This window comes from Tilletiopsis washingtonensis, assembly GCF_003144115.1.
Source record: "Tilletiopsis washingtonensis strain MCA 4186 unplaced genomic scaffold FA09scaffold_24, whole genome shotgun sequence".
Classification (NCBI taxonomy): domain Eukaryota; kingdom Fungi; phylum Basidiomycota; class Exobasidiomycetes; order Entylomatales; genus Tilletiopsis; species Tilletiopsis washingtonensis.
In genome coordinates, this window is record NW_020312021.1 from 1 (window position 1) to 10,859 (window position 10,859).

Consider the following 10,859-nt stretch of genomic DNA (forward strand, 5'->3'; position numbering starts at 1 on the left):
AACCCTAACCCTAACCCTAACCCTAACCCTAACCCTAACCCTAACCCTAACCCTAACCCTAACCCTAACCCTAACCCTAACCCTAACCCTAACCCAAAGTTGCAGAGGCCAAACTGTGTCCCATGCCACTCCTTGGCAATGAACTTGTGCCTGGGCAATGATGTTCATGCTGTTATAGGCCTTAGTAATGTGGATGGCATTGTCTGTCAAGTACGGCAGCTGTGTAGGAGCCAGCTGCAGGCCCTAGAGGTGCGCAAGCTCCTTCTTCTGCAGGCGCTTGGCCTCTGCCTCTGGGACAGCAAGCCTGTCCTTCAGCACCTTCTCCTTCTTCTGGAGCTCTAGGCCCTTGGGATGCAGAGGTGCCGCTGCCCCAGGCGCAGAGAGCCATCTCCTTGTTGCCAATGGCCTGCTCCTTCTCCTTCAGCACAGCCTCCTTCTCCCCCTCTGCGAGCTCCTTGGCCTCCAGCCCTGTCTTTTCCTCCTCCAGTGTGGTGTCCTGGGGGCAGCTACGCAATGTCAGCAGCAGCGCAATGTTGGCAGCTGCGTGACATACAGCAGGCCAGCACAGGACCTCAACTTGCTGCCAAGCAAGGCGCAGCAGCTTGAGCACTGACCGGACGGCACATCCGCAGCTGCAGCCGCAGCGAGTCAACAGAAGCTTGCCTCCACCCTCTGCAACGCACGCTGTACTCACTTGTGCGCACCTGAGCCCCTCGTTTGGTGCCGCGCTGCGCTGAGACAAGACGCACAAGGCACGCAGCTGCCAAGTGCTAGGCCCGCTGTTGGCAGCAGAGCGTGGCGCGGCGGTGAGCGGCGGCGTCAAGGTGCAACGTGAGGTGGAGCGGTGGCTGGCAGTAGCGGCAAGGGCAACAGAGACGGTGGCGCGCCTCTTTCTTGCTCTACCTTGTCGCCCAAGGGCAGAGCGGGCTGCATTGTTGCGCAGCCTGGCAACACGCGTCTTGACGCTGGCGTGTCAGACGGCCTTCCAGCGGCGTGTATGCGCCGTGTGTGCGCCGCTCGAGGACTGCGCGGGAGGCGTCAGAGCGCTCCTCCCAAGACGCTGCCGGCTTCAATCCACACTTGCCCAATTGTGCGCTCCTCCCGCCGCTCCAGCTGCCGGTGACGCCGCTTGCCCATCCCGCTTGGCCATGGCCACTGCTGCCACCGCTGCGGCACGCTGCTTGAGCGCGGCTCCCGCAAGCCACGCCCCTGCAGCACGCCGCCGTTGCCAGCTCCCGGCTCCCAGCTCCCAGCCCCGCCTGCTGCTGTCGTCTGCCATCTTATGCCTACTCACCTTGTCTGCGGCTCAAGCGCAACCGCTGCGACCCAATTTCCGCGCCGCCGTGCCGCAGGCGTTGCCTGACGCGGGACGCTGTGGCGTCAAGCGCTGTGCTGCCGCTGCGGCGTCGAGGCCTGCACTACCACTACGACATCAAGCGCTGTGCTGCTGCCGCTGCTACCTATTCAGCCGCTGCTGGTCGCGATTGGCGGTCTCGACGCTGGCGGCGATGCAGCGGCGCGGGTGGTATGCGGTGGAGGTCGGGAGGCAGGGTGCGCTCGCGCGCGCGGGGCCTGCTCCCACGCGCCGCATCACGTGCCGGTGTTGCGCTGGCTGGTCGCGCCGGGGCTGAGCGCGCGGCGCGCTGTGAATGCGCGCCGCGCGGCATGCGGCGCGCCGGGCCAAAGTTCGCTCGCCGGCGCCGCGCACGCGCCGCCACCCGTCCACCATCACGATCCCTAACGACACACCCCTCCGCACCGCACGCCCAGCATGTTCATCATCAACTGGTTCTGGGTGCGTGGCGTGCAGCGCGCCTCCGATCCGCTGCAGCACGTCTGCCGCGGCACACCACTCACACATGCTCTGCAGGACATCCTGGCGCAGCTCGGCCTCGCGCACAAGAACGCCAAGATCCTCTTCCTCGGCCTCGACAACGCCGGCAAGACGACGCTGCTGCACATGCTCAAGAACGACCGCCTCGCGACGCTGCAGCCGACGCTGCACCCGAGTGCGTTGCGCCTTGTGCTGTACCCCTATTAGCGCTAACCCCTCGCAGCGTCCGAGGAGCTCGCCATCGGCCAGGTCAAGTTCACGACGTACGACCTCGGCGGCCACCAGCAGGGTGCGTGCGTCGCAGCTAGTCCACACGCTCACCACTCACGCTCTGCCGCACTGGCCCACTCTAGCCCGCCGGCTGTGGAAGGACTACTTCCCCGAGGTCGACGGCATCGTCTTCCTCGTCGACGCACAGGACCACGAGCGCTTCGGCGAGAGCCGCGCCGAGCTCGACGCGCTGCTCGCCATCGAGGAGCTCGCGCGGGTGCCGTTCCTGATCCTCGGCAACAAGATTGACGCGCCGGGCGCCGTCAGCGAGGAGGAGCTGCGCAACGCGCTCGGGTGCTACCAGACGACGGGCAAGGTGAGTGAGCAGAGGGGCAGCGCGGACGACGGGCGACGGTGCTGGCGCGTGTGCGAGCGTCATGGACGGCGGGACGGCCAGGCGATGTAGTGCTGCTGGCGTGACGCACCGCTCGCACCGCTCGAGGGGCCTGGCTCGATGGCCGGCTCTCCAGTCTGCGCGCTTAGCCTCTGTGCGCCATGCTGACGTGCCGCCTCTGCAGGGCAAGGTGCCGCTCAAGGGTGAGCGCCGCAGAGGACCGCCAGCATTGCCCCCACTGACCTTTACCAGACATCCGTCCGATCGAGGTCTTCATGTGCTCCGTCGTCATGCGCCAGGGCTACGGCGAGGGGTGCGTAGGCCGCCGCGTCTCGCGCCGGCTCCGGCGGCTGACGACTTCTCCGCAGCTTCCGCTGGATCTCGCAGTACATCTAAGGGCTGGGCGCGCGCCGGGCCGCGCGAGCTGCCGCTTGGCGACCGGCGCATCGGGGACTGCGATGGAGTGGCGCGCCGGCCGGGCCGGCGAGCTTCGTGCCACAGCGGGGACGGTGCGGGCGCTTGCAGATGCGCGGCAATGCAGCTCGGACACCCAGCTCGGCTGATGATGTGTATTACTGCGGCGCGCGATGTGGGTGGGACGATGCGGAAGGATGAAGGGGGGGCGCGGGCGGGTGCTCGTCTAAGCGGGATGGTCATGGAAGGTCATGAGGGAAAGGCATGGCGTCGATGCGGCGATGGCCAGCGACGACGTCCTAGAAGCTTGCGTGTGCGCTACGCGGCCGCATCGCCCTGGCCGGCTGCGGCGGCGTTGGGCGCCACGGGCGGCGAGGCGCCGGGGCGCGGCGCACCCGACGTGCGCACTGCCTGTGCGCGGCACAGCGGGCAAGAGTTCTGCGGTGCCGGGAATCAGCGACTGCGAGTCTCAGCAGACACGATCGACACTCACGCTCGACTTGGTGCACCACTGGTCGACACATGCGCTGCCATCGCGGGGGTCAGCTAGGATTCACAGAGGAGAGGAGAGGAGGGAGGGGGGGGGGGGGGGGGGGGGGGGGGGGGGGGGGGGGGCGCTGCACTCACGTGTGGAAGAGGTGCTTGCAGCTCAGCAGGCGGCAGTCGTCCGACGCGCTCTCCCAGTCCTCGAGGCAGATGAGGCACTTGACGCTCGTGTTCTCGTGCACGAGATTCTGCGCGGCCAGCGTGGCGATCTCTGCGGCGCCGCCGTGCACACGCCGGAGCCCGGCGCCGTCGATCTGCGCCTGCGTGACCGTCTGCGGCTCCTTGCGCATCGCCTGCATGCGCGAGAGAAGCTGTGGCACGGGTCAGCGCGGTGGTCAGACGTCCGCCACTGGCACGCACCTCCATGAGCAGCATCAGATCCTGCGCCGCCTGGTTGAAGGGCGCCGACAGCAGCGGGTGGTCTCCGCGGTACGCGCCGCCGCTGATGAAGAGGAGGTAGCGCGCGAGGCCCGGGCCCTGCGGGAGGCCGTCCGAGCCGATGCTGGGCGGCGCGCCGGCCTGAGCCGGTCCAGCCGGCGCCGCTGCGGCACCGGCCTGCTGGCCGTCGGCGGCAGCAGCGTCGTGAGGCGGACGGTTGCGCGTAAAGAGGCCCGGCGGGCCAGTCTCAGTGGCGCCGAGAGAGCGGACGCCGACGACGATGCAGGGAATGAGACCAGGTGCAGCCGGCTCTGCCGCGCCTTCGACCGCCGGTGCGCCCGTGGCAGCCGCCGGCGCGCCCGAGACGGCAGCAGCCGAAACGTCGGGAGCACTGGCGCGTCTCGCCATCGGCGGGCGTTGTCCAGAAGGCGTCGCTGCCGATGCATCGCGTGCACCGGCCCCCAGCGGATCGAAGCGGAAGAGGCGGTAGAACGTGAGCTGGCCGTCCTGCACATCGCCCGCACGACGCGTCCTCGTGGCCTCGTCCAGGCCCGCCGCCGCGCTGTCAGGAGCCGGCGAGCCATCTGCCGCCGAACCCGAGGCGGTCGCTGAACCGTCGCCCTCATCGCTGCGGCCCACCTCGGCGTCTGCAAGCGCCGAGGCCGCCGCTGGCAGGCCGCGCACGGCGGCGCCGAGGTCTTGGAAGAGATCGAAGATGAACTGCGCAAGTGTCAGCCACTGCAGCTCTACCTGCCCACACCCAGACTCACGCGCTCCCAGCTGTGCTCGCGGCCCATGACAATGTTGCCCTCGCGCACGCGCTCGAGCGTGGCGTTCGTGTCGTGGATGCTGCGCAGGCGCGCACCCTCCGCAGAGATCGGGACGGCCACCGAGGGCCGCGGCTGCGTCTGCGTGCGCCGCTGCGGCTCGGGTCGCTGCCTGCGCGTGCCGTGCAGGCCCGCAGAGACGTCGTGAAGGAGCTGGCCGAGGGCGCCATGAAGCTGCGACGGATCGGCCGGCTGACGAAGAGCTGGGCGCTGCTCGGGTACGGGATCGGGCGCGTGTGCCACTCCGCCGGGCGCAGGAGGTGCCGCCCTCGACCCGGACGCCGATCGTGCGAGGCGCACGCGCTCACTGACCGCGTTCAGCCGCTCTCGCAAGCTGCTAATAGCGCTAGCAGTCGCTGGCGAGCGCGGCGGAGGCGCGATCTCCGAGGATGCGGAGGACGTGCCCGCAGTTGATGCCTCGGCGCCTGCTGCTTGCGCGCTGTTCGTCTCTCCGCTTGCCGCTTGCGCGCTTCCGGCTTGCTCGCCTTCCACCTCCGCGCTTGCGGCTGCCGCGGGGGCTGGGCCAGCAGCGGCAGAGCGAGACGCTGCCTCGCGAGAGTTGCCAAAGGCGACCGAGCCGACATTGTCGGCAATCGTCGTGGCCAGGCTGTCCGGACCGCTCATGAGAGACGCAGCAGTCGCAGCCGCCGCAATGCTGCAGAGGCGGCAGAGCATGTCGGCTTGCTCGGCGATAGTGGCAGCCTGAGCGTGACCCGGACCGGGCTCGGCGTGCGGCGCCGGCTGCGCGTCAGGCGCTGCCGAGGCCGTAGCGGAAGCAGCAGGCGGCGCAGCTCCAGCGGAGCGGGCCCGGTCCGGAAGCGTCCGCGAGACGAGGGCGCCCTGCACGATGACACCTGACGAGCATTGAGATGAGCAAAGCACAGACTGAGAAGAGATGTCACTCACTCGTGCCGCCAGGGCTCTGCCGCTGGGGTGCAGGAGCCTGGGGAGCAGCTGCTGCAGGCGAAGACGGCGCAGCCTCGCGCTGCATGGGCACCCCGCCGGCGGGAACAGCGTTGGCCTGTGGCGCAGTCGGCGCGCGTGTGCCGAGGCCGAGCACATCTCGCAGCAACGCAAAGAGAGTCGAGCTGGGCGTCGGCAGGCCGTCGGCAGCGTCGAGCGTGGGCACGTCGGGCGCCGGACCGAGGCCCAGCGCGTGGGCCACAGAGGCGCGCTCGTACGCTCGCCACGCTGCCTGGTTCTGACCGGCCGAGGCGCGCGGACCGGACGCCGACGGCTCCTGCTCACGAGGCGCAGGCGCAGGCGCAGACGCCGCCTCGGCAGCCTCGACTCTCTGAGCATGCGCCTCGCGCTCAATCGCTGGCGCTTCCAGAGTCGCGTCCTCTGGAGCCGAGTGCGTCTCGTCGATCTGCGGCTCCGGCGAGGCGCGGCTCGCTTCGGCCTCGCTGTCTGCGACCATCTGTGCCTCCACCTCGCAGCTGTCTGCCATGTCCTCGTCGTCTGCATCGGCAGCGCTGTTGCGCACAGGCTCGGACTGCTCGGCAGCGCCACTCGAGGACGCCCAGGGCACAATGGATGCGCGGAAGCGGCGGCCCAGGCGACGCAGGCTGCTCGTCGCCGGCTCCGCCGCGCTCGACGAAGCAGTCGGGACGAGCGCGCGCAGGCCGAGCGACAGCGACGAGCCGATGCTGATGCGGCGGCGGCGAGCAGGTGGCGGAGCGTCGTTGCGCGCGGCGTCTTTGCTGCGCGCCTGGCCTTCTCCGTCCGTCTGCGCGGCGGACGCGCGCGAGCTTGAAGTACTGGGACCGGCGTCCATCATGGCCAGCCCGCCGCTGCTGCGGCGTCGACGGCGGCTCGAAGGCGGCGCACTGTCCGACGCGCTGCTGTGCGCGCCCTCGGGCCAGTCTCGCGCTCGGGCCGCCGCAGCAGCGTCCGCCGCGGCTGCCGATGTGGACGGTGCCATGGCGGGCAAGATGCGGCCGCACTACTCCTCGCGCGGCACCGGTGTCGCAAACGGCGCTGTCAGTGCAGAGCGCAGAGACACGCTCGGCGACGCGTGCGTAATCGGCTCGCAGCTGCAGGTGGAGGCGGGCGAGTGCCAGACGCAGATGTGGCCGTGACGGCGCCGCGAGGGGTGGAGCTGAGCGCTGGACAGTGAGGATTTGGAGAGTGCTGTGCGAGTGCTGTGCAAGCGTGAAGGGACGTGTGCAGGGCGTGGGTGCGTGGCGTGTGGTGGTGGTTGCTGCGAGACACGCTGCGCCGAGGACACGGCAAGCTCCTGAGCGTGCTGGCACGCGCCGCAGCGCCGCGCCAGCCACGGCGTGGCGCAGCCGCACCACCGCGCGCGCGGCGCACGCCGGCTGGTCGCGTGGGCTGCCCTCGCTGCTTTGTCGCCGAGCACTGGGTGCAGCTGCGCTACTTGAGCGAGCAAGTTCTGCTCAAAATGTGGCCGTCGACGAGAAGGATGCACCTGTACGCCAAACATTGGCCGCAGGTTGAGCAGCTGCACCTGCTATGAAGCTCGGCCGCGGGCTAGGAGCTCTTGACCCCTGATGAGGGTGTGCAGCAGTGCACAGTTTCCCGTTGCCGCTTCTCTCTACTCCCAGGGCTCTGCGACATCCGTGTCAGCAGCGAGCACAAAAGCTAACCCACGGCTGCGATTCTTCCTCATGGCCACGACATACGAAGGTGTAGCTTAGGACTCGTGGGACCAGAGGCAGCTTGCGTGCTGCGCAAGGCAGATGGCAGCACGGCGCGCGTGTCGGCGGCGGGGACAGGGCGCGCTCCGCTCCGGCATCGGCGACCTGCGAGCGCCGCGGCGGCGTGCCTTGCGTCATGCGGCGGTGCGGATCAGCGTGATCCGAGCAGCGGGTGCGGGTGCGGCGGCAGCGCAACCTTCTGACAGGTACCTTCCCGGCCCCCACCACCCCGCACGAGCTCCTCCGCAACACACCCATCCCTGGGACCCGCCCTGCAGCGTCGACAGCGCGCCCGGCCGGCCGCTCGCATCCATGCTGCCCCGCATCGCGCTGCGGAGCGTGCCGCCGCGTGCCGGCGTGCGGCATGCCTCGTCGCTGGCCCTCGCCGGCGTGTTGCCGCAGACAAGGCTGGCCGCCGCAGCCGCGCCGCGCTGCAGCAGCACTCCGGCCTGGCGCTCGACGCTGCATGCTGCGGCGCCCGCTCACCCGGTGCGCGTCCGGATACCGGCCGTCCGCACCTACCGACACATGGCCCGCGATGCCGACGATGCCGCGGCGCCAGCACAGCGCACGCCGGCGTCGCGCCCACAGTCGCCGGCGGCAGCAGCCGAGAGCGCTCCACCAGGCGCTGCCAAGCCTGGGCCTGCAGTGCCTCCCTCGCCCGCCGTGCCGACGCGGCCTGGCGCCGCCGCCGATGTGACAGCGCACGCCGAGCTGTCCGTCAAGGAGCAGCGGGCCAAGGACTGGTCGATCGTGAAGAAGCTCGTGGGGCACATCTGGCCGCGCGGCGACTCGGGCACAAAGGGGCGAGTCGTGCTGGCGCTGGCGCTGCTGATCGGCGGCAAGGTGAGCCTGAGTGGAGGGCACGACTAGACGCCAGGCTGACCCGGCCCGCAGCTGCTCAACGTGCAGGTGCCCTTCTTCTTCAAGGGCATCGTCGACTCGCTCTCGAACGCGGCGAACACGCCGCTCGACTTGAGCAACCCGAACACCGTCTGGGTGGTGGCAGGCGCCAGCATTCTGGGCTGTGAGTGTCCGAAGCACGGGCTCACCTCTGCCCCCTCGCTGACGATGCGTCCCAGACGGCCTCGCGCGCATCGGAGCGGCCGCCTTCTCTGAGCTGCGCAATGCCGTCTTTGCCAACGTGGCGCAGCGCTCGATCCGCCGCGTCGCGCGCTCCGTGTTCACGCACCTGCTCTCGCTCGACCTGTCCTGGCACCTGTCGCGGCAGACGGGCGGCCTGACGCGCGCAATCGACCGCGGCACCAAGGGCATCTCGTTCCTGCTCACGTCGCTCGTCTTCCACATCGTGCCCACGGCGCTCGAGATCAGCCTGGTGTGCGGCATCCTGAGCTACAAGTGCGGGCCGAGCTTCGCCGCCGTGACGGCCGTCACGATGGCGGCGTACGCGGCCTTCACCATCAAGACGACGAGCTGGCGCACAAAGTTCCGCAAGGAGGCCAACGAGGCCGACAACCGCGGCGCGAGCACAAGCGTCGACTCGCTGCTCAACTACGAGAGCGTCAAGGTGCGCTTTGCCGCTGTGTAGTGGCTATGCCCGGCTGACGTGGGCCCGCAGTACTTCAACAACGAGGCCTACGAGATCAGCAAGTACGACAGCGCGCTCAAGGCGTACGAGAAGTCGAGCGTCAAGGTCGCCACGTCGCTCGCTGCCCTCAACACGGGGCAGAACTTCATCTTCAGCTCGGCGCTGACGGTCATGATGCTGCTCGCCGCGCAGGGCGTGGTGAATGGTGAGCCCGGCCGCCCTTGGCGAGAGCGCGCAGACTGAGCATGCTCTACAGGCACCATGACCGTCGGCGACCTCGTGCTTGTCAACCAGCTCGTCTTCCAGCTCAGCCTGCCGCTCAACTTCCTCGGCACCGTCTACCGCGAGCTGCGGCAGAGCCTGATCGACATGGAGACGATGTTCAACCTCGAGAGCGTGCAGGTCAACGTGGCGGTCAGTGGCGCCCCGCGAGCACCGCCCTTTGCGTCTGTCGGCTGACCCGTACGTGCAGGACAAGCCTGACGCCAAGCCGCTCGTCGTCGGCGGCGGAGAGATCCGCTTCGAGAACGTCACCTTCGGCTACCACCCGTCGCGGCCCATCTTCAAGGACTGCTCCTTCACCATCCCCGCCGGGCTCAAGACGGCCATCGTCGGCCCGAGCGGCTGCGGCAAATCGACCGTCTTCCGGCTGCTCTTCCGCTTCTACGAGCCGCAGAGCGGGCGCATCCTCATCGACGGGCAGGACATCCGCGACGTGACGGTCGAGAGCCTGCGCCGCGCCGTGGGCGTTGTGCCGCAGGACACGGCACTGTTCAACGGCGACATCCGCGAGAACATCAAGTACGGCAACCTAGCGGCGAGCGACGAGATGGTCGAGGAGGCGGCCAAGCGAGCCAAGGTCGACCGCATCGTGCGCAGCCTGCCCGACGGCTATGCCACCAAGGTGGGCGAGCGCGGTCTCATGATCAGCGGCGGCGAGAAGCAGCGCCTCGCCATCGCGCGCCTGTTCCTCAAGAACCCGGACATCATCTTCCTGGACGAGGCCGTAAGTCGCGAGGCGTGCTGCATCCCCGCCCCGCTGACCTCTGGCAGACCTCTGCGCTCGACACGTTCACCGAGGCGTCGCTCATGCGCGACCTCAACGCCTCGCTCCTCGAGACGCAGCGCACCGCCATCCTGGGTGAGTGCGGCCTGCCCACACCGCCCACCGCAGGCCGCACTGACGCCGACGCCGCGCAGTCGCCCATCGTCTGCGCACCATCTCGGATGCCGACCTCATCATCGTGCTGCGCGACGGCGTCGTCGAGCAGCAGGGCACGCACGACGAGCTGCTCGCCAAGCCAACCTCGCTCTACGCAGACCTCTGGTCGTCGCAGAGCACAGTCGGTACGTCTCGGCGCATCGCCGCACAGCCGGCACCATCGGCTCACTCTCCTCCGGCTCACCAGGCATGGGCCACGGCGCAGGGGAGGGCGAGCGGGGCACCGAGCCGACCGCTGCTGCAGAGCCTGCCGCAGAGCCCACTGCGGGCAAGGCAGGCGCACAATAGACATCATGCATCGATTCTGAGCCCCTACTGTCCACCCAGGCCGCACCGCGCTCGTCTAGCCAGCGTGTGCGGGTGTGAGCACGTTTTAGCTACGTGTCAAACTCACAAAACGCTCTGTGCCGGCCGCAAAGCAGCGGAACATGGGGCACCGACGCAGCTGTTCCCGACGCATGTGGGGCGTGCGTGTAGCGCAGGCGAGCGACTGATCTGCCTGCGGGCTGACTGGCTGGGCCGCAGCGCGCGCAGTGCCGGAGCGAAAACTACGTGGTGGAGGCCGCGCTGCGCACATATTTGGCCTGCCAGAGCGCCGTGCGGCGCGCAGAACGCAGCAAGACCGAAATTGCCTCGCACAAGAATGCCGCGCTGGACGTGTAGCGAGTTCTTATTCTGCATGGTCTTGCATCCGCGTCTAGCTCGCGAGGCAACCGTACAATGCCGCAGTCGATGCGCAAAGAGCTTCTTTGCAGCTGCGCCAGAGTCAGTGCGGTGGGCGTGCGGAGTCGACTGCGGCCTTGTCAGCACATGCTACACCCCGCA

General features: G+C 68.8%; 4 protein-coding genes across 4 annotated transcripts; 2 read left to right on the forward strand and 2 right to left on the reverse strand.

Annotated features, from left to right (window-relative positions):
* Positions 1–553: 553 nt before the first annotated feature.
* On the reverse strand, positions 554–1,284 carry FA09DRAFT_332278 (hypothetical protein). The gene is made up of 2 exons (XM_025743394.1): positions 1,081–1,284; positions 554–1,024 (listed from the first exon to the last, which is right to left on the reverse strand). The coding sequence occupies exons 1-2, from the start codon at positions 1,277–1,279 to the stop codon at positions 900–902; spliced, it is 324 nt and encodes a 107-aa protein (XP_025595374.1). The 5' UTR covers positions 1,280–1,284; the 3' UTR covers positions 554–899.
* A 454-nt stretch (positions 1,285–1,738) lies between these two features.
* On the forward strand, positions 1,739–2,955 carry FA09DRAFT_332279 (putative GTP-binding protein SAR1). Its single transcript, XM_025743395.1, has 7 exons — positions 1,739–1,795; positions 1,871–2,009; positions 2,058–2,123; positions 2,188–2,420; positions 2,623–2,641; positions 2,691–2,751; positions 2,807–2,955. The coding sequence occupies exons 1-7, from the start codon at positions 1,772–1,774 to the stop codon at positions 2,832–2,834; spliced, it is 570 nt and encodes a 189-aa protein (XP_025595375.1). The 5' UTR covers positions 1,739–1,771; the 3' UTR covers positions 2,835–2,955.
* An 84-nt stretch (positions 2,956–3,039) lies between these two features.
* On the reverse strand, positions 3,040–6,808 carry FA09DRAFT_149941 (hypothetical protein). The gene is made up of 5 exons (XM_025739178.1): positions 5,510–6,808; positions 4,547–5,457; positions 3,480–4,496; positions 3,346–3,379; positions 3,040–3,290 (listed from the first exon to the last, which is right to left on the reverse strand). The coding sequence occupies exons 1-5, from the start codon at positions 6,525–6,527 to the stop codon at positions 3,079–3,081; spliced, it is 3,192 nt and encodes a 1,063-aa protein (XP_025595376.1). The 5' UTR covers positions 6,528–6,808; the 3' UTR covers positions 3,040–3,078.
* A 668-nt stretch (positions 6,809–7,476) lies between these two features.
* FA09DRAFT_332282 (P-loop containing nucleoside triphosphate hydrolase protein) lies at positions 7,477–10,346 on the forward strand. The gene is made up of 9 exons (XM_025743396.1): positions 7,477–8,109; positions 8,161–8,290; positions 8,346–8,791; positions 8,843–9,017; positions 9,069–9,226; positions 9,285–9,818; positions 9,866–9,953; positions 10,013–10,159; positions 10,222–10,346. Exons 1-9 carry the CDS (start codon positions 7,576–7,578, stop codon positions 10,320–10,322), a joined length of 2,313 nt encoding a protein of 770 aa, XP_025595377.1. The 5' UTR covers positions 7,477–7,575; the 3' UTR covers positions 10,323–10,346.
* The last annotated feature ends 513 nt before the right edge of the window (positions 10,347–10,859 follow it).

What these genes read in the sequence shown, in the direction of transcription:
- FA09DRAFT_332278 (XM_025743394.1), bottom strand. Translation starts at nt 1,279, where the DNA reads ATGGCAGACGACAGCAGCAGGCGGGGCTGGGAGCTGGGAGCCGGGAGC. An exon ending in AGGAGCGCACAATTGGGCAA is followed by an intron (nt 1,025 to 1,080) that starts GTGTGGATTGAA and finishes CCTCCCGCGCAG; the next exon opens with TCCTCGAGCGGCGCACACAC.
- FA09DRAFT_332279 (XM_025743395.1), top strand. Translation starts at nt 1,772, where the DNA reads ATGTTCATCATCAACTGGTTCTGG. An exon ending in TCATCATCAACTGGTTCTGG is followed by an intron (nt 1,796 to 1,870) that starts GTGCGTGGCGTG and finishes CATGCTCTGCAG; the next exon opens with GACATCCTGGCGCAGCTCGG. An exon ending in CCTCGGCGGCCACCAGCAGG is followed by an intron (nt 2,124 to 2,187) that starts GTGCGTGCGTCG and finishes GGCCCACTCTAG; the next exon opens with CCCGCCGGCTGTGGAAGGAC.
- FA09DRAFT_149941 (XM_025739178.1), bottom strand. Translation starts at nt 6,527, where the DNA reads ATGGCACCGTCCACATCGGCAGCCGCGGCGGACGCTGCTGCGGCGGCC. An exon ending in TGCAAGCACCTCTTCCACAC is followed by an intron (nt 3,380 to 3,479) that starts GTGAGTGCAGCG and finishes CCGCGATGGCAG; the next exon opens with CGCATGTGTCGACCAGTGGT. An exon ending in AGTGGTGCACCAAGTCGAGC is followed by an intron (nt 3,291 to 3,345) that starts GTGAGTGTCGAT and finishes CCGGCACCGCAG; the next exon opens with AACTCTTGCCCGCTGTGCCG.
- FA09DRAFT_332282 (XM_025743396.1), top strand. Translation starts at nt 7,576, where the DNA reads ATGCTGCCCCGCATCGCGCTGCGGAGCGTGCCGCCGCGTGCCGGCGTG. An exon ending in AGGCGCCAGCATTCTGGGCT is followed by an intron (nt 8,291 to 8,345) that starts GTGAGTGTCCGA and finishes GATGCGTCCCAG; the next exon opens with ACGGCCTCGCGCGCATCGGA. An exon ending in TCAACTACGAGAGCGTCAAG is followed by an intron (nt 8,792 to 8,842) that starts GTGCGCTTTGCC and finishes GTGGGCCCGCAG; the next exon opens with TACTTCAACAACGAGGCCTA.